This window comes from Paramormyrops kingsleyae, chromosome 4 (assembly GCF_048594095.1).
Source record: "Paramormyrops kingsleyae isolate MSU_618 chromosome 4, PKINGS_0.4, whole genome shotgun sequence".
Lineage (NCBI taxonomy): Eukaryota > Metazoa > Chordata > Actinopteri > Osteoglossiformes > Mormyridae > Paramormyrops > Paramormyrops kingsleyae.
Window position 1 is genome coordinate 3,507,243 of NC_132800.1, and position 25,098 is coordinate 3,532,340.

The 25,098-nt window shown below is 43.9% G+C and overlaps 1 protein-coding gene across 2 annotated transcripts in view; it reads right to left on the reverse strand.

The window, feature by feature from the left end:
• Positions 1-401: 401 nt before the first annotated feature.
• Positions 402-25,098, reverse strand: part of LOC111838736 (cadherin-10-like) — a 40,607-nt gene continuing 15,910 nt past the window's right edge. For both annotated transcript variants that reach the window (XM_023801999.2, XM_023802000.2), the window contains 10 exons: positions 20,140-20,434; positions 12,794-12,913; positions 10,843-11,010; positions 9,180-9,367; positions 7,690-7,943; positions 4,966-5,102; positions 4,576-4,697; positions 4,172-4,280; positions 3,414-3,665; positions 402-1,502 (listed from right to left, as the gene is read on the reverse strand). In XM_023801999.2, the coding sequence (XP_023657767.1) occupies positions 1,012-1,502; positions 3,414-3,665; positions 4,172-4,280; positions 4,576-4,697; positions 4,966-5,102; positions 7,690-7,943; positions 9,180-9,367; positions 10,843-11,010; positions 12,794-12,913; positions 20,140-20,434 (2,136 nt within the window). In that variant the 3' untranslated portion in view covers positions 402-1,011. The remainder of the gene's footprint in view (positions 1,503-3,413; positions 3,666-4,171; positions 4,281-4,575; positions 4,698-4,965; positions 5,103-7,689; positions 7,944-9,179; positions 9,368-10,842; positions 11,011-12,793; positions 12,914-20,139; positions 20,435-25,098) is intronic.

Genomic DNA, 25,098 nt, shown 5'->3' on the forward strand with positions numbered 1-25,098 from the left:
AATGGATTCCTTTTTACGCATCTTATTGTGTACTTATGTGCAGTACTCAGGGGCTATAAAGATGTTTAGCAGCTGTTTTGTGGAAATGGTTGTGTATGAATAGGAAGTGATATTCAATATTTCAGCACATAAAATGCATCAGGTCAGCAAGGAGGTAAGCCTGCAGCATGTCTTGATTTTCCTTCAAGACATTAATTGTTTAAATCCCAATTGATATTGACATACTAATTTATTTAATAGCCACATTACTAACACAGCCTCCTCTGGTTCATTGAGTAATAAATACTTTTCTTTTTTCAGGTCAGTTACCTTGGTAAACTAGCATTTTACCTCTGACGTTAAACTCTCTATGCAGATATTGGAAGCAAAGTATAGCCTAATTAAGAACAAGAACAACAAAATATGTTCAGATTTTTTTATTAAAAATAAATATAAAAATATAAATATAAAACAATATGACTAGGCATCCAAACAACATGAATTCAGTGTATGACAATTAGTCTATAACTTACACCTTATTACAATTTACATCTATGTGATGAAATGGACCAAGAGATTGACAATTAAAATTATCCACTGTCCACATGAACATCGCTTTATGAATAACGTATGTCTCCCATATTAAAACGTTTTATACATTTATCTATAGTAAGTCCAGTTTCTCAAAGTGTGGGTCTGTTTTTTTTTTTTTTCCTTTTTTAATCGTTTTCTCCATAAACAAACACTGATAGTGTACAAGACCACCTTTGCCCTTCTCGGTTACAAAACACATTTTCCACACCACAGACAACCCTAAAATCTGAAGGCAATTTTACTGCTTAAATAAAAGAAAAACACAAAAAATGCGATTATGTAAAAAACCCTCATGTGAAAAAACGTGATCCTGCCAGGATAGTACAAGTCTCCACGGTTTCTATTAAGTAAAAAGAGATGCCCCTACCATCTATCCATTTTATCCTTTTTTTTTTTGTAGGGATAGGTTGAACGGAACTTACTTAAATCTGCTTGTAGCTAAGTATCATTGTCACTGTCCTTTCCCATATACATGTCTGCTAGCTTTTTAAACTGTGGTCCCCAGCTGCTAAGATAATCATATTCCTGGTCGCCCTCCGTAGCGGCGGACTCCAGCGAGCTGAGCGATTCGGCGAGGGAGCCGTTGCCCTCGTAGGCGTACGTGGCCAGCGAGTCATAGGGCGGCGCCGTGGGGTCGGCGTCGTTGTCCTGCAGCCTTGCGCCGATGAAGTCACGCACATCCGCGTTGTCCTTGATGGGCGACGTCCGGCGGAAGGGGAACAGCATTTCAGGGATGATGTCCCTACGGTGCTTGTTAGCTTCCATCACCTCGGGGTTGCGCAGCGTGCCGATGTCGAAGGCCTGTGTGTCCTCCTCGCCGCCGCCCTCGTCGTTGTAGCTCACCACGTTGTCTCGCACGTCTTCCTTGGAGATGATCAGCGGCTCCTTCTTCTTCTGCCTCCTCAGGGCGGCGAACAGGACCACGATCACTGGGGGACACAGGGCAGTAGTTAGGGGGCCGTCCCACTTGCATTTTCCTAAAGCACCCACAGCGCCCCCTAGAGGCCTGGGGATGAAATTCATCAAGGCGCACAACAGCATCTTCATTGACACGTCGCGCTGGGGAAAAGATGCTGGAGTCCATATTTTAAAAACACACAGTACTGCATTTAGGAGCATTGCAAATTCATGGAGGAAAGACTAATCTGCTATTACTGATAAATTCATTTCCCAGCCAGCCAGCTCATGAATTTTAAAGTACAGTATAAGCCGAGAGGCTTGCTCCATATTTTTATCACAGCACGTCCGCACTGAAACAGCGTTTCAATTCAGACAGGCATTCAAGCCATTCAAACCTTGCACTTGTGATAAAACAGCTTTCTATTTACTTTCCATCTTTTATAACATTGTATTGTTTTGTGACAGACCACAGATGCTCCCCGCCCATATTTCTGAATGCTTGTTTTCCCCTGTCCACGGCTTCTAGAAGGATCCACGGCTATCCACTCAGGTGTTAATTACAAGGTCGAGCGAGCCGGGGAGCCTTCCTTAGAAATCAGTGTGTCTGCCTTTCTAACCGGAGGCAAGAGGGACGGGTGCCGTGGTTACGCCCCGGCTGCCTTTTGTCGCTGCTGGATACGGCGGAATTGGACGATTCTTCAGGGGTGCCTGGGGCAGGCAGGGCCGCCACAGACTGATGAGCAGCCCTGGCGATATTTTCACAGGAGCGGTGGACACTGTTAACCGCCGCATATGCCGACGCCCGCACACACCAGCGATAACACAGATCGGATCACTCGAGGAGAACGGCCCGTCGCTATGAATCTCCTGTTGATGGGGGGGGGGGGGGGGGGGATCTTTACAAGGGGCTGGAGGGGGGCTGTCAATAAGCTATCCACAGGCAGGGCAGCTGCAGCGGTGGGCTGAAGATGTCAGTATAGATATGGGTCGCAGGTATAGCCAGGCACCAGTGTGTGAAATGAAGAGGAGGAAGGGCTTGGCTCAGGCTTCTGTGTGCTCATGGTCCGTGAAATACCCTACACAAATGCCGCAGCCCACCACCAGGAGTCGACTACCACCGTGTGACAGATGGCCGTAATTCATGCAGTGAGGCCGACCTTATCATTAGCCAATGAAATGTTTTGAATCGGGGAGTGACGGGCAATGGGAAACTCTGGTGGCCAATCAGCTTTCCCGCTAGGGCCCCTGAGAACGGCAGATCCAACGATGTGCAAACAGGCTGTGAAATGTTAGGTCTGAGGAATCTGCCTGCTAGCGGGAGCACCTTGGTGGGGGGAGGGGTCATGGAGGCAATCCCCCCCCTCTGTCTTCAGACCACCTGCCACAAAAAGCCCGCTCCTGTAATCAGTCATTGCTGAGCTTGGATTCCCCTTAAGAGCCTTTAAGAGACGGCACTCTGGTGAGCTGGTATGGTGTGGTGTCTGCCCCAGTAGCCAGCCACCATGCAGCGTTGCTGCAAAGGCTACACTGAGTCATCATAACCTGAATTGTTCCTAAACAGAAAATGAGTCACAACTGCTTTTACTTTTTAGCAAATTCATTACTTGAGATGATCCTAAATGGGGGATTGAGTCATAATTGCCTTTTAGGAAATGTTTCATTTGAGATATTCCTCTATGGAGAATTACTGCCAGGCAGGATTCCATTTTGCATCATTCAGAACTCTGGAGTGGAACGTGGGAAGCTTCGAAGTGGAAGTCCTCCAAACCTGAACCTGGGGTTCGAGAAGGTAGGAGATCTATACGCCTGGTGTCAACATGGATTCAGAGCACAGTTCCGGTCTCGCAACGCACCCACACATGTTTTAGCCGCTTGTGGAGGAGAGCGAGTGAAACTCAGCAGGAGTGGAGGGCAAGATGAGACTGACAAGGGAGACTCACTGAGGAGGATGATGACACAGAGCAAGATGGCCACCAGGGCGCCCGTGCTGAGCCCGGCTGAGCGCAGCAGCGCCTCCGTGCTGCATGACTGCATGTTTCCCCGGCTGTCACATGCACACACGCCAATGGTCAGAGTGCTCGTGCTGCTCTGGATTGGGTAATCGTTGTCCGAGATGACGACTGGCAGCAGGTAGACACTGGTCTCTCTCCGACTGAATCCACCCCGTCTGGTCAGGATACGGGCTGTGTTATCTGGGGGAAGAATATATGCATCAGGGACCCCTGCTGGTACGTAACAGGCGCATTACGATTCTTGTCATTAACTGGGAAAAACATAAATACTAGTTAAATATATGACTTTATAAAACAACTCATTGGCCAATTACATGTCAAACACTATCAGTAGGCAGGAGTGAAGGTGGAGTATTCCGTTCACTGGAAAGTCGCAATAGTCAGAAAGAGGTCATCCGCATTTTTCATTGAACAGTAACAAAATAAATAATAATGAGACTATGATCATATATATATATATATATATATATAGAATACGTACAATGTTAATATATTTCACCTGTCCTGTTTACTGTCAGTACTCCCAGACTATACTACTTTAGTTTTGCATTATATCTGACCTAGACAATGCATCTACGCTTCTCATGACTTGAGCCAGCTGTGCGGTCCTGTCTTTCTACATTCATCATCCTCCGAGATTCTTGAAAAAGAACAAACAAATAGCAAACGTATACAGGTGTGCTCACCTTCGTTGTCAAAAATCGTGAAGTTGGGATTGGTGGAACTCAGGCTGAAGGCGAACTTGTGCCCAATGAGAGGTTCATCGGTGTCCACGGCGCTTATTGTCTGTATCAGCTGCTCGGGGAGGAATTACACAGCTCTCAAATCTGCGCGGCGGTTCCTATGCTAATTGTACAAATCAAAATCTGATCTGAAAACAAGAGCGAAGAACGGCTCGGCCAAATCGACATGCTTCATCGCTCTGACGATGATAGTCTCATCACGTCACCAGAGGACTGAATGAATCGCAGCTCCATAATTAGTGCAGCGGGCGCTGATGGAGGGAATGCACGATGTAGTGTATATTTACGAGCACAGGGAGTGGGATGTTTGGGGAAAAAAACACAAGAGTCCTTAGTGGATTCCTTACCTGACCTGCTTTGACGTTTTCGCACACAAAGGTTTCATAAAACATGGCGAACTCCGGAGCATTGTCATTGACGTCCAGGACCTTAATGAAGACGGGAACTCGAGTGGTCTGACGGGGATTATCTGGAGGAGGATGGGACGCCATTACTGATTGAAACAGAATCGCATTCAGGCATTCAAGGCATATCTCAAGGATAATGCCTCGATCGACAGCTCGGTTACCAGGGCGGCATTCGACCTTCAGGCGACTTGGATACGGAGTGCTTGATGGATTAATGAAGAGCGGGATGAATATGTTTGCTTTTTTACAGGGTGTATCACGATACAGAACTGTTTAACCACACCATGATGGTCATCTGTTAACAGGAAGGAAAAATGAGAGGACACTCACTTATTTCCGTGGCCACGACTGAAATGTTGTGCCACTTTGACATTTCTCTGTCCAGGGCCAGTAACGTTGTGATAGTCCCATTGCTAGATTCGATATTAAAGAGCCGGTCCAGATCAGTGTGCCGGTCGATGGAGTACCTGCCAACGACAATTGACTTCCTGAAAATCTGACAATGCTCATGCAGTGGTATCGGTAATATAACTGAGGTCCCTGTACATAAATGGTCATGACTATTGAAATGACAGGCTGTTTGGTTGGCTGTCCAGGAGAATGATTACATACTTCTACACCTGCTGCATTATTTATTACAATAATTCTACAAATGATCTGGCTTCTACTGGTTCCAAATGAGAAAAGCTTGGTATTAGAACTTACAGTACATTACTTATGGAAAATCCACATAGCATATACGGAAATAATCATACAAATATAAACCACTGAGTGATTTATGAAATGACATTTTCCACAGGAGCCCTGAAGTACCATTCGGTATTGTCAAGACACACGTGGATGTGACAATTGATCATATTTGCTGGCAACAGATTTAGAAACCAGTGACAAGAGAAAGAAATCTCTAGAAGCCGTAGTGGCAGTGATTGATTGCTTTGAATTACTAGTGGGTTTGAATCAACCTCCTACCGATTTCCTTATTGGTTTGCATCGGGTGATTGGCAGAACGTGGCGATCCCGCCCCCTGCAGGTTTCAATCACCATTCCTCTCATGAATAATAAACCACACAGAACAGGATCTGATATCTGGCAGTATGCTAATTATTTTCCCCAGCAGTTACTTCTGACGGTGTACCGCGGACATTGTTTAATGTCGTTTACCGTCGCACTGTCTCAGTGTGATATATAAGCAGACACATGACTTTATTCACACTGATGGTGCTGTTTACCGTCTGGTCAGAGATTAATGAATGCATCATATTTCTCTGAGCCATTTATCAATGTCAGCTTACGCATTCCTCTGACATTTAAAACAATCGCCGGGCATGCTCTGCTGGATACAATTTGCAAAGCAACGCACGCGCGATCGTTAAATCGCCAGATGAGAAGTGTCAGGTCGGCGAAACGGAGGCTCATCGGCGTCGACGGCTGGGTGGGTTGGGTCAAGCTGGAGCAGAGCTCATCGTGTTGAGGTCCCAGAGGATGTAACGAGCCCCCTCAGGCTGCTGTGACCTACACTGATGTACGAATCCTCTCATTTATCTCAGGACCACCTTCATCAAAGTCCGCCTCTGGAAAAATCTCATGCGATAACATCACCACGTCCTTTTGGGCTTTTTCTTTATGTCTCCATATCTTTCTGTTAAAAAACAGGTGTCTACACGACAGACACACACCATGTGGTCTTAGTCTGGGGAATCCACCTTAATCCCGGAGCGGAGATCGACATCGGGCGCCCTGGTGCATCCGAGTCATCCAGATTCACCGGGGCCATGCTAGAGAGATTGGCCGGGTCGATCTCACAATTCCCAGGCTCAGAGCTTCGTAATAGCGTCGATGGAACTGCTCCAAGTAAAAGCTGACATGAAAAAGCCCCAGGAAACAGACATACTCCTCAGAGTCGCTCTTCCTTTGACTTTCATAAATGATATTTTCCATTCTTCTTTAAGATCCCGTCGGAATAGACTTGCGAATTCGAAGAAACGCACCACTATATCATAGCAAATGACTTTCTGAGTTTAATCTGTGATGAACTGGCTTCATAAATACTAAGACAAAAGCCATTACCGCGCCTGTCCAAGCTAGGAGCTTACCTTCAAAATAAAGAACCACTCTTATCATTGTTTGCCGGTGTGGTATTTTTGGTACCGCAGAAATGGGATGTTATATGACCTATGAATGTATAACTCCCTGGCTTTCTGCAACAAACTGAGATAAATCCACTAGCAATGGGGGACATTCACAGTAACCTCAGTGGTTATTATGCACTTTTAGTCTGTATAAGTACCTCCATCGTGATGCGTTTAATTTCCACAGCAGGGATTCTGTGTCCAAAGCAATTCAAACTTACAATAATACACATTGAGCATGGGGAGACCAGTTTTTGTTACATCCATCGTTAATTTAGCATCCAAAGCAGGGGCAGGTTTGTTGTTCCCAGGGCCTCACTCAGAAAGTCACTTCCAGTTCCCCTACCTCCCCTTGTCCCTACATGTTTCAAACACTAAATAAATAACTAGCAAGTTACAAGATTGCAGCTAGCCAGCTGCTCGACAGAACAGGCTGTTCCAGCATCTTTTAAATAAGGAACTTATTTATTTAATATTTATTGTGGTGACTGTTTGTGGCCAACAGGGGGCCCCACGTAGGGGGGCCTCACGTGGTTTGAACAGCAGTAAACACCACTGCTGAACCCAGAGATATGAGAACCAGCTACCTAAGATCCTTTATCCTGGAGCAATTCAAACCAAACATAGGTGCTGACGTGGGACTTAACGACTAATGCCAGGCTAGATACTACATCAGGGATGGCCAATCTTACCCGCAAAGGGCCGCTGTGTATGCAGGTTTTTGGGATAACCTGTAGGTCAGCTGTTCAAACCCAGGTGTGAGGACTCTTTCAGCCAATCAGTCCTCTAATTAGTGATCTAATTAGGGAGTTGCAGCGCAAACCCGCATACACACCGGCCCTTTGCGGATAAGATTGGCTACCCCTGTACTACATGAATCTTAATGAAGGACCAAGAGGCAGGGCTTTTAAACTACACAACTCACTTGACTGGGTGATTGGCCGAGTCTGGGTCCCAGGCTGTCACACCCCCAATGAGGCTCCCTGCCGCTGTATCCTCATGCACCTCGATGATGTAGGGGTTCCTGCTGAACACCGGCGGCTCGTCCACGTCCTGTGTCATCACCTTCACCGTCGCCGTGTCCTTGAATGGACCCAGGTGCAGGAACCGGTGGTCCAGATGGGTGTTGGTGGCCTCCACTTTCAAGGTGTATATCCTCTTGCTTTCATAGTCCAGTGGCTGGCCACGAGAAGCACAAAATAAAACCAACATGATGGATCAATGTTGATTGATGGCCACATATTCTACTTGCTATGTATTATTATTGTCATTATTATTATTTCCTTGCTTAGCTAAAACCCATTTCTCCTAAGCAGCTTGAATTTATCTATAGGGGGTGGACATTCAGGCTGGCTGTCTCACTCAAGAGTAACTAGGGCTCTTTACAGTCGTACCGGCAAACATCCGCACTACCTTCTACAACAGCAGCTGACGCTGTCCCTCTTCACCGTCATCATCGATCCCCCTGACACCTATTTAGGGGCACTAACCGTGGCTGACATTAATGTTTCACTGCGACAGTGAATAAACGAAGCACCGCTTCGATTTCCTACTCATGTAATCACTATGAGCCTGTCCGTGGTGACGCTACACATGTACAGTCATCAGATCACTTAGATAATGATAGTAATCTGTCATTTTTAACTTTTTGAACAATACTGGAGACTTTGCATAACTGATCTACTTCTACTTGATGAATTCATTTTTTTTACATTTGTATCATATTGATATATTTTCAGAGGTGGTGATTTCAGGTCCAGAGAGTACAAATCCAGACCAAGATTTTGTTCCAACCAACCAGTTGAGTATAAAAACTCACAGAGTACTCAATAGTCAAACAAAATCTGACATCTCCACCTCTGTATATTTTATGCATATTTGTCTACGCACTATATGTTTATACGTTTACATTGCACTCGGTGTTTGATATTGTGTCTTATGTTTGATCTGTGTCAACTGTGCTCAGTCGGAGCATGCAGAGTAAGAATTTCATTGTATAGTGTGACTGACTGTTTTACCGTACATATGATAATAAACTTTTTAATCGTAATCTTAATGTATCTATCACTTAATCTTAACGTAACTGACGTCAAGCAAGCTGATAAATTGTCAGTTTTTACATAAACGACTATGCGTTGATCCTGTTTAAACATTTTGTCATACTTCAGAGGGAACCAGGAAAAGGACACAGCTTGATTTCAAAACCACATGAAAGCAAGCAAGATATAAGAAGCCCCTACTGAGTACTGAATTAAGGGCCTTTATGAAACGATAAGGGCATGATGGGTGAGATTTATAGGATTCTGCAAGACCCACTTACAAAAACACCCTGCAGAGATTTGCAGAAGAATTATTATGTAAAAAGAAATAAAAAAGTTGCGTGTTTGAGCCGCATGAATGATAATGGGACTCTACCTTCTTAACGGTGATGATGCCTTCCTGAGTTACTCGGTCAGTGACGATGGTGAACATGTCCTGCCCATCACCATCCATGATGCTGTAGTGAATTTCCGCGTTCTCCCCAATGTCCGCATCGTTAGCTTTTATCCGTCCAACCGTTGACCCGATCTCCACCGATTCCAAAACGGACAGATGGTAAGAACCTTAAGAAATGAGCGAGCAGCGGGATTATTTTCCAAACCTTTGGGAAAACTTGACGGTTACTTTGTTTATTGTTTAAAATAATTTCATGCTTCATTGAGCTATTGCACGTGCTCTCGAATATACACCACTGCCGCTTTCGTTTTCCTTTGGAAAAACGAACACAGCAATCATCTGTGACGTTTCCCAGGCATCATAAGGGCAGGCTATGAAATGATGACATGCTAATGTGTGACGTGCTAATGTGTCATGTATGTCCGTGTTCTTATCCAGTTCTTTTATGTAGTGAACAAGAGAAGCATGAGAGGAAAAACCTGCTGGGGATTTTAAAATCAGACAGCACCGTTAGTACTTTAAACCCAGTGGGAGGTTTCCATAAAAAAGCAGGACACCTTATAAGAGACACTATTCACATGTTTTGGTTCGGAGATTAATTGTCTGATTCTGCCTCAAAGGAAGCCTGTCATTTCTCCAAGAGCCAGGCTCTGCCTTCTCCCACTCTGAGCGGAAATAATGACAGTTTATCATCCCTGGCACCTTCAGAAACCGTAACTCAGCTTTCACGGCGACCCCCGTCTTCTCTAAGGACTGATTTCATTCATTTTATAGATACACATGGAGGATTTGCTCCAGGGTCTAAATTATACTGTCATTCCACACGAATATAAGTGTTTATGCTCTGTATTGCATCGCCTGCTTGCAAACGTGGCGTACCTGTGAGGTAAATGTCAAGCTTATTAAGTTTCCCTTTTTTTCCGGGTGTCTTTTGAGAAAATGAGAGATTGCGGTACTCGCATTTCGGCCTAAGAGCGATCACTGCTGGCGGCCATGTGTGAAACTGTCCGGCAACTCTCTCCTGTTATCAATCAGACATGCCGTGCAATACTGGGGGCATGGGGGGTGCAAAAATATGGGGAAGAATCACTTATTGGACTCAAGAGATATTCACTACATTTTTTTCTCTCATTCTTCATTCTGTAATTAAAAGTGTTTTTATTTTCACTACCTGTCAACATCAGTTATTTTATTTTATCTCGCACCTTCTCCGGGATAATTGCACGGAACAAATGCATCAGTTCTTTTGAAATCTTGCACCATTTTGTATAGATGGTGTTGTAATGGATTGTAACACCCTCTTGACAAGTGGACTGGGATGACTCTGTCGTGAACAGTGCTATAATAGATTGGAAATCTATGTTTTTCCTTTGTTCCAGGTATCAACAGTACAACAAACAGCAACAAACGCTACTGCAAACCACTTTAAAACATTTAGATAAAACTAGCATTAGAAATTAATTACTGATGTGCAGGGGTCACTGGCCCCAGCCGAAAGCTGATTGGCCCCCGGAGTGACTTGTGATAAGGTTGGTTCTTCTGTATGAATTATGGCCCCTTTTATGCCCCCCCCACCCTAGGAAATCCTATAACTGCCCATCCTGATGGGGTTAACGCTACAGGCCCCCTGGCCATGACTCACTATGTGCGAATCGCGGCGGGCTGTCGTTGACGTCCGTGAGGGTGATGTTGATGGTGGTGGTCCCAGAGAGCCCCCCCATCTGGCCTGCCATGTCCTTAGCTTGGATCACCACCTGGTACTTCTCCCTGTTCTCCCGGTTCATGTTGGATAGAGCCGTCCGGATGATGCCTGGCCGAGGAATGGACACAGAAGGGTCACCTGTCTGAATCAGTGCTGGCTAAGTGCCCCAGAGTTTCTCTAGAGATCTTTGAGTGTAGAGACTAGCATGGTAGACAGAGAAAGGTCACATGACAGCTGTCTGAATCAGTGTCGACTAGGCCTCCCTGAGGGATCTATGAGCGTTAGCATTAGCATTAACATGTACATTAGCATTATCATTGAAATGTGTGTTAGCATTAACATGATTATTCAGGGTCCCAGCTTCATGCGAATGTAACTAGTCTCTTAGCCATAACTGTGAGCTACATTAATGACACGTTTTCATAGCAGAAGGTTGCCAGTTCAAAACGCAGGCTTGGCAGAGTGATGTCACCATTGGGTTCCTGAGCAAAGCCCTTAACTGCCATTTCCTCTAGGGACTGTCTGACGCTGCTTTCTCAAAAATATGTGTTGCTATGGATAAAAGCATTTGCAAAATAAATAAAATGTAAATGTATTAAAATCCAAAGCAGTACTCAGATTGTTGTATTTATAAAATACTTTCTCATGCTATTCTCCATGTAGTATTTTGAGAGAACATATCTGGAGTATTTCTTCTGAAACAACAAAAACAGGAAGAAAATGAGGGGAGGCAAAGCCTTGTTACATGTCCGTATCCGTACCCGGCTCTGTACAACCTGTTGGGATATGGAGTTTGTGAAATGAAATTGCTCCCCTCCTCTTAGTGTGAAATTACATTCTGGGAGTCTCTATCAGGTTTTATATTGTATGTGATTTTCAGAATCAATAAACTTGAAAGTATTGACTTTATTATATTCATATACACACATACATTATATATATATATATATTTATGTGTGTGTGTGTGTGCTTTATATTATACTGTGGGGACCAAATGACCCCCACGATGTCATAATTTGATGACGTGGGGACCATTTTTCAGGTCCCCAGAAAGATCTGTTACTGCAATCCAAAAATGAAAAATGCCAGAAATCTTGTATTTAGTTTGGTTACATATGGTTAAGGTTAGGGCTGGGTAGGGGTTAAGCTCTTCATGTTGTGATAAGAGTTTCCCCCACAAAAATATAATTACAAACCTCTCTGTGAGTGTGTGTGTGTGTTTGCATAGATCACATTTAAGGACCAAATTGTCCCCAAAGTGTGGTAAAGCCTGAAATTTCCCTACTTTTGGGGACATATTTTGAGGTCCCCATTTGGATAACCTCAGTTTTATAAAAATCTGTGAATGCAATCAAAAAAGTAAAAATGCCAAAAGTCTTGTATTTGGGTTGGTTACTTATGGTTGAGGTTAGGGATGGGTAGAGGTTAAGGGTGTTGTGATTGGGATTAGGGTTTATCCCATAGAAATGAATGGATGGTCCGCATTTAGATAGGAAGACCAACTTGCGTGTGTGTGTGTGTGTTTGTATCCATCCTTTTCCAGTGCCTTGGGAGCTACTGTACAGCTTTGCTTTTTTGTCATTTTTATGCTTGGCAAGCTAACATGTATTCTGCATTATTCATTTCCTTAACAGCACTCTTTATATGGCATACTTCCGTGTCTGACATTTTCAGACTTCACCACAACTCATCTCCCCTCATGCCTGAGAAACTTATCTCAGGAAAACACCCAATACCGTAAGTGGGGACCCCATACATATGGGTTTATATACCTCCAATACCTCAACCTTTATCAAAGTTAAAAATACAGATTGACACACGCTGCTCAAGTATATCGGAAGTTAGAACGTTCCGGATTATTTGTGGCGTGATGTGTGTTTTACGGAAGTACCTGTTTCTGACTCAATGGAGAAGTACGGCTGTCCCTGGAGGATGCTGTAAACAAGCTTTGCGCTGTTCCCGTATTGCTCATCGTCAGCATCCATGGCGGTAACCTGCACCACGAATGTACCTGCAACAGAGGAGAAGGCTGATAACAGGAGGATTATCTAGGGGCAAACTGGCGCTGCTCAGATGCACATTATGCAGCCGCTGGAGTCAGCGATATGCACGTGTGGAAAGATTACAGATTACGGGATTGTCTGTGAGCTGCTTTTACCGGTGCATCATGATGTCTGTGAAATCAGCACCTCCAGAATCCGCACACAGTACTCACAGTTATGACCACGATTTATCAAAAATGCCACTTTTTACTTCCAAATGTTACTGAAATAAATGAACAATGGTCAGTTATTATATAAAGATCACTATGTATGTACAAATTTGATATTAAATATTGCCCTATTTGTAGTTTTTGCTATTACCTTTTGACGTAAAACATTGGGGACTCATGCGGTCTGAAAGGCATTTAGACAAAGTCAAAGTAGCTGAGATACTTTTCTGCCTTTATCCTCCCCAAACCTCTGGATATCCAATGCTTTCATTGTGAAAAGAAGGGACAGGCCACACTAAGACACTAAACAAACTTCAATGTGCTGACATTGACCTTGGGCTGAGTTCTTCAATAAGTCCGTTGTTAGCTATAAAAGTTTTACAGAATTTGTTATGAGGGAGTATCAAGGTTTTAAAAATCCTGCTCAGCGCTATGCGAAAATAAAATCACTGGCTCCCTGCAAAAAAACTGCTGATCGTGAAATGTCTGTAAAGTCACGGCTGTCACATGGAAATAGATTTTGAAAATAATAATAAATATGAATTATTTCCATTATAACAAAATGGATTATTAGACAGCTGAAATGTTGCAAATATTCTTCTTCTAATATGTACCTGTAGTCAATAAAATAGAAGGAGACCCTAAGACCCCTCAAACAGGTATAAAGAAACACCGTCTCGGAGAATCAGGGTTAAATGTGCTACCGGTTTTCTGTTTCCCCTTATCGAGTCTGGCCACCTGCCTGTCATCCTCTCTACACCAGTGGACAGCATGTTCTGAGAAGAAGACCACCCATCTGAATTATCGCATTGCATTATTTCATAGCCTCCCTACTAAATATATAAATAGACTGCAGTTTGTTCAGAACTCTGCTGCTCGTTTACTTACGTACACACGCTAAAAAATCTGCTCGCGTCACTCCCGTCCGCTATGATCTACTGCCAGTTTCTTCAAGAATCATATATAAATCACTCATCACCTTTAAAGCCCTGCATGCTGTAGCCCCTCATTATCTGTGTCAGCTTCTGCCTCCTCACTCTCCAGCCCACGTCCTAAGGCCATCGCACGCTTTCTTACTCACTGTACCTAAACACGGCTTATCAACTATGGGTGACAGAGCTTTTAGTGTAATAGCAGCTAAAATTTGGAAGGCTCTTCCTCTTAGTCTTCGTGAGGAAAAATCTATTATCCATTTCAGGCTCCTGTCACTCATCTCTTCTCATCTTCTTGTATGTAACTTGTTATATGTTCTTTTTGTTGAATTGTAAAGTGTCCTTGAGTGTATGAAAGGTGATATATAAATAAAGCTTGTTATTATTATTATTATTGTTATTATTATTATTATTATTATTGTTATTATTATTATTATTATTATTATTGTTATTATTATTATTAATTAAAAAAACTTGTGTGCCTCAAAACCATTAAGTCGTCTGTGTGCTGCCTCTGCTAGTGGTAAATATTAAGCTTTTTCAGTAGCCGGTGGGAGGTGAAGGAGCGCCACGTTTAAGGGCTTTCTGGAAACCCTTGACTCACGCTGACATGTCCGGCAGCGCTGCGTCACCTGTTCCAACAGCAGCTCTCCGTGTTTCGCGTTATAATCCCCAGCTATTGCTTTCCACTGACAGGCCCTGGAACAAACTGCATCGCCTCACGTCTTATCACCATCCACAACGGTCTCTCACTTCTGGCTTTTTTTTTTTGTCACTTATTTGCCCCGGAATATTCCCCTAATAGCCTGGGAATGGGCCTCCTCCAGACACCCCCCTCTTCACCTCCTCCATGGGGGTGTGTGTGTTTGTCTTCAATCCAGATTAAACAGATGCTACAAACACTATTTTTATCCTTATGTGGATTTTTGCACCGGACTTGCATATTAGCAGGGAACGGTTTGAATCCATCAGTAGCTAAAAGAAACACTGCCAGGTACGCTTATGTATTATGATTGCCTATTTTTTTTTTCTTGCTAAAAAGCAAAGCTATTTACAGCATCACGCAACAAGAAGTGCATAGGAACACTTGTTTCTTTCCACAGTAAATGACCGAACTGTTGCAAAGTTCACTCCAGGTTACAGGATACATTAGTGTGCCAGTATGGTTCAGTGCTTAAATTAGACTGGAATTATTAAGCTGCGTATTTAAAAAGAAACACCTTCCTAAGGTTGCGTACATATGAAGCATGTGGGTGAGACCTTCGCCCCACTACGAAACCTTTAATGCGTTCCAACGCGTCAAACACCTGGCTCCCCTGATAATGATTTGCTTCCTTTTCACGTCGAGGCCTTCTGGACGGGATGCCAGCTAATCAGGATGCGGAGCCAGGGTGGGTGGGGTGTCAGAGTGGGGGCGGATGGGTGTGTGTGTGTGTGTGGTGGGGGGATGTCATTGACGCTGAGGACAACAGCTCAAGGTTTCCGTCTCGGCAATAACTAATGCAAATCAGAAGCGGTCAAAATTACAGCCGGCGTGCATTCCCCACAAAACAGAATGCGTAATTGAATATTCAGTGCGGGCACAAACAAACTAATTACCATATGCTGCTGATTTGCGACGTGATGGAGTGACTCCACCTACACACGCCACCTGGCGCAATTCACGTGTCACTCGCGCGCGAGCCACTCTCTACGCCGAGCCCCTCTCGCCGATTTCCCAAGTCCATACTGGCCTGAAATTGGACTGACGACAGCCGTAGGTCACGCGCAATAGCTTTAATCCACCGAGAATGCAAGCAGTCCCGTTTCTTTCTTCCCATTTCGCTCATGCGAGATATGATGGGAGCCTGTCGGCATCCTATATTCTGCCTGAAGTAAAAGAGATTGACGCGAAATTACGCACCACGGACAGGAGGCGGTTTCCGGGCCGACGGGATCTCGGAAGCCGCGGTACCTGGGAATCGAGAGGAGGTTCGGAAATGAAACGCTGGCGTGACAGAAAAAAAAAATCGATGTAAATTAAATAAGTAAAAGCAAAAAGGGGAAAACATGACAAGCTTAGACTGACAAACAAGGGTTTTTTCAGAGCAGGGACATTATGTAGATTGTCACACACTTACACAGCGCTAGAGAGCACTGCATCCGCCGAATTCCCGCACAATAGATCACCCGTCAGGCATCATCAAGCAAGGCAAGCGCCGTGACTGCCACTATATCTGTTTTTCCGGCGCACAATAAACCCCCTGAACCGCGAAATCGCATATACGTGCGCAAGATTGATTCTTTTGTGCCGCTTTATTTATTTATTTTATAATATAATAGGGCGAAAAAGAAAATCACGAAATAAAAACATAGTTCAGGCACAAACGAAAGTACACCTAAATATGTACATACAGTGAGCCAGAGGGTACCCTTGTGCTTATTTTTGAATAAATTTACCAGAAGATTCAGAGATAACTACAGATTAATTACCGAAGTTTCTGGAGAATAAAAAGGCAAGGTGGAGCACTGGAACTTAATTATGTTCAACGGAAACTTAATCTTCTTTGGCCACAATGGCAAAACTTTTAAATCGGTGACATGAATGCAGGATAATTGTTTTGCAATTTGTACTGTATTTGATCATGTAGACACCTCTAATCCTGCCTGGTTTATGCCGACGTGTTTGCATTGTTAATGTAATTCTGACACTCCGCAATATGTATGTAAAGATTAGATTCAGTCATCAGCTTCCTAGAATTCCTTAGATGTGTAGAAGCGCTTGCAAATTGCAGGTCCTTAGCCCCATTCTGGGAAAAAAAACCTCTAATCCCAACATAATGACCTTAACCCCTACCCAGCCCTAACCTTGACCAAAAGTAACCACACACAATATGAGACTTTGGGCAAATTTAGCTTTTGATTGCATTCACTGATCATGGGGGGGGAGGGGGGGGATTGTAGGGACCTGAAAAATGGCCCCTGGCAATGTCAAAATAACAGGTCCACACACTAACACAAACAGATTCCTAGATGGTTTTCTTGGAACGTATCCTGTGGGAATTCATAACTATTATAACATGATCTGCCATTTGACATCAATCCAGTCACACTGATTAAATTATCTTTATATAGACACTCATTGTTTGTCAGTTCTAACTGGAATTTCTGAGGCCGCTACGTGATTGTGTCTATTTTTGTCAGTACATAAGCAGCTGTTTTCTGTTTCTGATGTTTAAAATTTCTTGCAGAATGGTTCTAATTGGACACATTCCCTAAGAGATTGGGGGGATCTTATATCATGATATATTACTTGTAGAAGAAATGTATACCAGCACTTAAACCACAGAAATTTGTGCAGGCCCCTTAGGTTTGGGAGCCCCCTGTTGGCCACAGACCATCAATGCAGGGAGGGGACACAAGTGACTTTTTGCGTGGGGCCACAAACCCACCCCTGATTACAGGCTTACAATCATAAGCACTACATCTGATACTGGGTTCAGAATTTTTTTCAGGAAGTACAGAACATGAGATGGGGAATATTCTGGAAGCGATACGGACACACCCAATGTAATGGCACCCAAGCTGTGAGTTTGTAACGGTGAGAGGGAACCAGAGCACAAAGAATAAAACCTATAACAAGTCAATAATTGCTTGCTCCACCCACACAGATACACACACTAATGCTGAGCCACGGCGGGAATCGAACCCACAACCCTGAGGGCACAAGACCTTTTTAGTGCACTTAGATTCATTATTTAAATTTTAAACCACAGACATATTTCTTGGTAAAGTAAGGGAGGCAAAGTAATCAGAATAAATTTAGAGTTACATAACCCGGGGTCTGATTAAATTTCACCACAAGCCGGTAGAAACGGACAGGAAAGTGAAGATGCATAGGTGTATAACTGATTATCGACACATTCAATCGCGTCAGATCTGATATCGGAACCGACCAGGCCAGCTCCTCGCGTCTGTGGTAAACGGTGATTATACGTGATATTCGTAATTTATTATATTTGCCCATTCACAGAGAATTACATTAGCTTCTGTTGTGCTACTTGTGCACTTCATCTCTCTCCTTTAGCAAAAGCCATTTAAACACACACTCACAGGCAAACACTCAACACTGGAAGGTTAGAGCACGTTCCCTCCTCTCTGGGAAAATTTATGTAGATGTACTAGTTAAATGACTACAGTAGTTATTTTTAAGCCGGAGGTGTACTTGGTACAGCAGGTGAGCTGTGAATGCACTGGCTTACAGTATCATTTTTGTTTCCCTTGGATTTGTGGTCTTTAAAAGCAGATGATGGCTGGGAGGGTTTTGTTTTTTACTTTTATTTTGTGTGCCAGAGCCCAGCGCCATCCCTGTCACTCGGCAGACCCGTGCTGGCAGCCGCCGCGCTTTGCCACGCCGCGCTAATGAACATCCGAAACATCTGTCGGCCAGAGTGAGATTCCCGCATGGTCGTAACTGGGTGGGAAAAGCTACAGATCGGCACTTTGAAGAGCACATTCTGCATCCAGGCTCGCCGGCCGTCGTTTTGGATGCACGGCGCCTTCCTGACGGGCCGGGAAATCTACACACCGAACTTCCCCTCCGTCACGGAACTGTCAGTTGCTGACCCCCATCACATCCACAGAAACAAGAGCAACGTGTTAGCCTATTGTAGCATACATCTAACCGTGCAAGCTCTCTAAGGGAGGAAAATATCGAAACGTGAAACAAGAACTTTAAATAAAAATCCATCCTGCTACTTATCCATCATGGGGGGGTCAGGAGCCCATCACAAACTGTAAGGACACCCTGGAAATAAAACCACATACTATTGCACAGTAATTTAGAGACATAACTGTATATGACACACATGAATGGTGACAGGGTCGTATCCCTCACCAATTCTGAACATGCCATTGGCTAATAATAAGACTGACTCTTCTGTATGAATTATGCCCCCCCTCCCCCACCTTCACTCCTGTATGTGATGCAAACATGTCTTACTTGTGGTTTGTCAATTAGCAATAATACCATCAGTCCAGGTAATCCCAAAAGCCAGTCCTCATTATAAATCGTCTCGTACATTCCTGCTCTGTGCCCCTAGGTTTGCCGCGCTTTCTGGCAGCAGATTGCGAATGGCGCGGCTTTAAAGGAAGCGGATGCGTGAAGCCTGCGTGCTGTAAGCGCAAGACGCAAGGTTTCAGGGGAGAAAAAAAACCGTCGCGGACAGCTTGATGCGTGGCATGTGAGTGATTGTGTTCGTGTCTGAAGCCCTGCTCTGCCAGATAAGACAAAACGTCCATTACACCAACGGGCCCATTAATTAAATCCCCCCCCCTCAGCCAGAGCTGGACCCTCTATACGTTTTGCAAATTGGAAAGCTTTACAAAGGGAAGGCCCTTTGAATGCCATAATCTCTGCATGGGGAAGTTCCTTTTTTATGTTTCGTAGAATTAAAATCGGAGGCGAAACAGAGCAGCCCTAAATCCACCAACCGGACTGGTACATGGAGTCTGTGTGGAGCCAATGTCTGCTCACCCACCTCACCACTAGGGGCAAAATAATGCGTAAGCTAGCCTGGGGCCTTGGCAAAATCACCCACCCCGACAAATTTTACCACCAGAATCTGCTCACTAAATTTTTATATCATTACCAGACATGTAGCCACGTACTAAAATTATAGGTTTGAATCTCAACCAAAATTAGCCCTCTAGTAGAAAAAATCTTCCAACAAGGACCTATCGGTAGGGTTCCTGGACCAGCCCCTCGGTAAGTTTCACTGCCGCCACCACATGTGCAAATTAGTGGATTATTGATGTTACCTCATTTTAAATTCTCTCATTTCTCTTTCAAATCATGATAATATAGCTCAAATGTTGGGTTAGGGTAGCCTCCTTGCCAAGTCAGCTTAAGGCCCCCCCAGAGAAATTAATCTGCATCACCAACCGGCAAACATCACCTTCAATAAAACATGACAGTCATAGATATGAGCTTAGCCTCAGATACAGCCTCCACACGCAGATGCGATTCCTGAGAGGGTTATCCTACAAACAGATGGATGCAAGAAGCGTCAGAATCCACCAGCATGATTGACCGGCAGAACCAAGCTCACTCACCGACATCGGACATCTCGGGGACGCTGGCCAAGTACGTCTCCTTGGCGAACTTGGGCTCATTGTCGTTGATGTCGTGGATCTTGATGATGAACTCAGACTCGGGTTCGAGCGGCCGGCCCGTGCGCTTGCTCACGGCCTGGGCACGGAGCGTGTAGAAGGCCTTCTCCTCGCGGTCCAGCCTCTTGGTGGCATGGATGTCCCCTGAGTTCTCGTCGATCAGGAACAGGGAGCCGGCCCCATCGCCATTCAGGACGTACTTCACCGTGCCGTCGCCTCGGTCCTGGTCTGAGTGAAGCTGCGGAACATTCCAGAAACTTTAAGGGTCGGTCCTTTTTACTCCAGCCCAATGTTACATTAGAAAACAGACTGCAAACACTGAAAGTTTTCTTCCAGATGTAATGAGAATTAGGCACAAACAAGCGTGGAATAGATTCAAATAATATGACATGTCTTTTTAATACGGTACTTAACCTGTTTCTTTAGCTACAGTGTAAAATCATAAACCTCATGTTTAACCGGCTATGTCTGACACAGAATATAATTAAAATGAATCAATTAATTAACACCACAAGCTTATTATGCACGTTCTGCTAGCTTGCATTAACAAAATGCAAATAACCTTATTTTGGATAAAAAAAGAAGAAAGTGCATAATTAAAGAAAAGCACTGTTTGTTTTGCCATGTCATAGTCTTAACAGAAATGCTCTATTCTTTAATCGATGTGAGAGATCATCTAAAAAAAAAAAAGTATATTATTATATTCTGTGAAAAATACTTTCCACCTGTTCCTTAGCAACATGAGCGTGTACCCGGCGGTCTTGCACTCAAAATGATTGCACCAATTCTTACACTGATTGAGTCGTCTAGGGAAAGTCGTTGCTGAAACAAGACGACACAGCTCACAACATGGACGGACACACAGTGTGAAATCAGACCCTCCCCAGTCCCCGATCAGCCAGTCCACGTTCAGTCATGTGGAGGTGAGTGCAAATCTAAATTTTTACGCTTGCGTAGATATTTCTAAAGTATCACCCCTGGCTGCTATGATTAAAACTTTATATCGTGTGTGAACTTTGTGACTCAATGTCTAGGGCATTGAGTGAGGGATCAAAGCTCATCTAAAAATGGTCCATAAAATATTATTTGCGCTTTCAAGGCCAAACCGTACTTCGGTGCCTTTTGTGGGAAGCGCCTTGGGGTGACTTTGATGGCATATAAAGGCAGATGTAAGCAGGTCATTTTTGATAAGGGGGCTTAATTTGAAAATACCTGCACATCACAGAGGGCTGCAATCACATTGTGTCACAGGTGCAACATCTCTACCATGGTCACAGTTAAGCCGAGGGTGAAGAAAGTACAGGGGGCGTTGATACATTCTGCCATAGCTATGATGGCGGCGTTCCATTGTGAGCAGATGTCACCTTATCGTTGAAGAAAATGTGATAGTCAGATGGATATATTCACTCTTGCAGGTTAAAAATAAGGGTCATGACCCAGAGTTTGCTGCATTAAGTCCCAGAAAAGGGTTTTTGTTGTATCCTGGAGCAAGGTGCTTAAATGGCATTGTTCCAATAAAATAAATTAACTTAACAAGAGACAGGTTCTTTAGATAAAAGTAAAAGGTATGAGTAAAAATACACTCGCTGACCTTAGTTAAATTTCCACTAATGTGTTACACGTTTGAATCCCGAGTGTTTATCTTAGCATTGACCCTCCTGCTGATAATATTGCGGCAAAACATTACATTACAGTCTCAAGTTTGAGATTCATTTTGGTGCAGAAAATAATTCGGGATGCTTCTTGTGACCTACAGTGGAGCGACCGGTCAGATCCACGAATAAAAACCAGGTCTGAAAAGAAGAGACATGGATGTCCATGCCAGTAGGGGGATAGGACGGGTAGTGTCTCACTCTGTGACCTTTTCATGCTTTTGTTTCAGAATTCCTCCCTGGCTTATCCCTCAAAACCCGAAGGCCTGTCTGCTGCTGATTAATAGGCTTTAGGAATACGTGGGTGAGAAGTGTTCCTGTCTTGTTATTTATTTATTTCCCCCCACAATTTAGATGTGCAGCTTATCTTTTCATGTTAAAAAATGTGCCCTGGTTCCACGTGAGATTACCAGGAATGTAATTCCTCAAGAAAGGACTGCCCCATCCCCCAGATCCAGAACTCTGGCAACCCAGATTTGGAGCTAATCAAGTTCAGTATATTTCACGCTGATATCCTCCCTACAGCAATGTCCCTAGATAGGAGCAGTGAACAAAAAGTAATTTACATCACCAGAAAGATTAGTTGTGCTTCAGGTAGACAGTAGACGCAACGTTGGTTTTCTAGCAAAACCAGATGGCCAGTGTGCAAACAGTCCTCTCCATGTAGTAGAGCTAACTAGCACTTTAGCATGTTACATGTTAGCATGCTACCATGTTTGCATGAAAACTAGTGTGATGCTGCTTAAAATGCTCCTTTTAACTTAAAACGGAATCTTTGTTTCGCTTAATCATCACAACAGCGATAATTTCTAAAATTGAAATTGTAAGAACAGTATCCTTTAAAAAATCCAAAAGTGCAGCACTGGATACCTGCCCAGAGAACAGAGGACATAACAACTAAGACAACAAATTAGTTTATTCCTGCTACAGTATTCTGTTGAGGATTCAAAGTATCCGTTATGCTAACAAGCTTATATGCAGCTGTTGCACACGATATGAAAGAGAGCAGTATAGGAGTTCTGACGGTGGCATTAACTATAAGGCTAAATCATATCTGAGCTTAAAGGCCAGGAAGTTCTTTCCAAAAACCGCTAAAAAAAGAAATTGTTAAAATAGGCAAGAAATAAACTGAATAATCTTCCATAATTTTCTGTTTAGGTAGCACTGAGATCATTTTGTCTTTTTTCATTGATTTTCATTGTGATGCTTCTCCCTTTCTTCTCCGAGTTCTTGCGCTTCACTCGGTGGCGCTGTGTGCTAGCTGGCAGACAGGTGATGTGGTCCAGGAGACCTACTGATTATCAAAGACACCTCAGACATCAGGTTGTCACACCTGCAGTTCCGCCAAAGCTCTCCGCGGAGATGAATAAAAAGGTGGGTGGAGATGGAAAAGAGAAGGATGCTTTCCCTCTCCTTGTGACTTTCATGGTTCATGAAAAGCCATGGACCCATTGAAACTTGGATCACTGCATCTGAGCATCAGGACCTTAACGGATGAATGAATTTAACGATTGACTGATGGAACGTTTAACACCAGACCCTCAGCCAGAGAAATGCAGTAGACTTTGAAATGACAAGCACCATCCTTCTTCTCTCCATCTTTCATTTATCGTTTGTGAGCGGTGGCATCGTCAACATTATAGACAGCAGTTTTCCCCAAACTGTAGAAAACAGCTGAGACCAAAAACCTGAAATTTGCTGAACTGGATGCGCTTTCTTGTGGCATTTCAGTCCACAAAGCAGATGCACATATAACAGTCCAGATCACTTCCGGAGACTTCTCCTCCCATTTTTTATTCCCAGGCAGCGTCTGTTTAGACGACAGCATCCCACGTCCCCATTCCTGCTGCTCAGGAGATGCCCTCTGGCAAGCATGCATGGCCTAATTACTGACCCGACTACCCCATGGGTGTTGGCAGCACATTTAAACACATTTCAAAGCGTAATAATCCGGTGCAGAATTACAATCATTACCGGTGACTCATGCAAAATGAACGTCTGTGGTCATTCAGATCAACTCTCGGCGCCTCTTTGGGAATTGAGGAAATTAATATATTAGCCGCCTTGCTCGCCTATCTAGGGGAACATCAAGCGAGGCACTAATGTAGGCTTATTATTGTTGATGTCAAGTCTCCCTGCAAAATCGTTACAAGAATGAAGTGTGTGCAATGCATCAGCCGCCAATGCATTCTCAACGGGTTCCCGTAGCTAAGTGTTATCAGGAAGGGTAACAATGGCTCAGCTTGACAGCAATGACCCCGAGCAGAAAAACGATATTCACTGCTGCATGTTCTCCAGTACCTCCATTTAGAAAACGGAGCCACGCACGACAAGTCTGGGCCATGCCTCTGAGCGGGTATATCTCAGAAAGATCCGTGTGAGGTCCAAAGCACCCTACACGTGTGTGACAGATCTGGTCATAACACATTATAATCTGTCCTGCTGATTGGGCTAAGCACTCTCTACCACTCATGCAATAACAAATTTATGGGTGTGATTTCAGAAAAGGTACTGGCAGACTCCTACTTTGTAAAAATGTCATCACACACTTATGACATTTCATTAAAAAAATGCATTAAATTATTTTATTTTCGATAATGAAAGTACATAAAAATGAAGAATGACATTGGTTTGGTGAAGCTGGATTGGGGACTATTTGTGAGAAGAATGTAAATTCATATTAATGATGCGTTTTTTTACAGAGGTGGAAAAAATGGACTGATGTTTATTCGGCAATTGCTGCTTGTTACCATTTGAATTTGTGTTTTAAAAATGGCCTCTGACATCGGAGCAGACTCACAGAGGCAGAGGAGCGCCAGTGTCATTGGCAATTCCAGTCAGGTCTTTAGCGAGTACAGCTCGGCACTGCACAGCGGCGATAGCAAAACAGAGATCGAGCCCAAGACGCCAGTGGAATAATTATCGTCCCCCTCACCCCCTGTCTCGTCCAGCCCTCTCCTCCATGTCCATGTTTCCGCCTCGCCCCTTCCATTGATTTAATTCTCCATCGAGATGCTCTATTTACATGCCGGCACCGCAGTCGAAGCCTTTATACGTTTTAATGTGCGGCTCTTAAAATATTTATTATCTGCAGCTTCAGACCCTGTGTGCTCACCTGCTACCCGCTTCCAGAATCTTCTGGCCTGCACAGCTACAACTATTTTACTTGGGTGCTATTCATCCAGTGCCAACAAATGTTACAGGGATTTATAAATTTTAAAAAATGGACAGATAAATACATACATCAGAC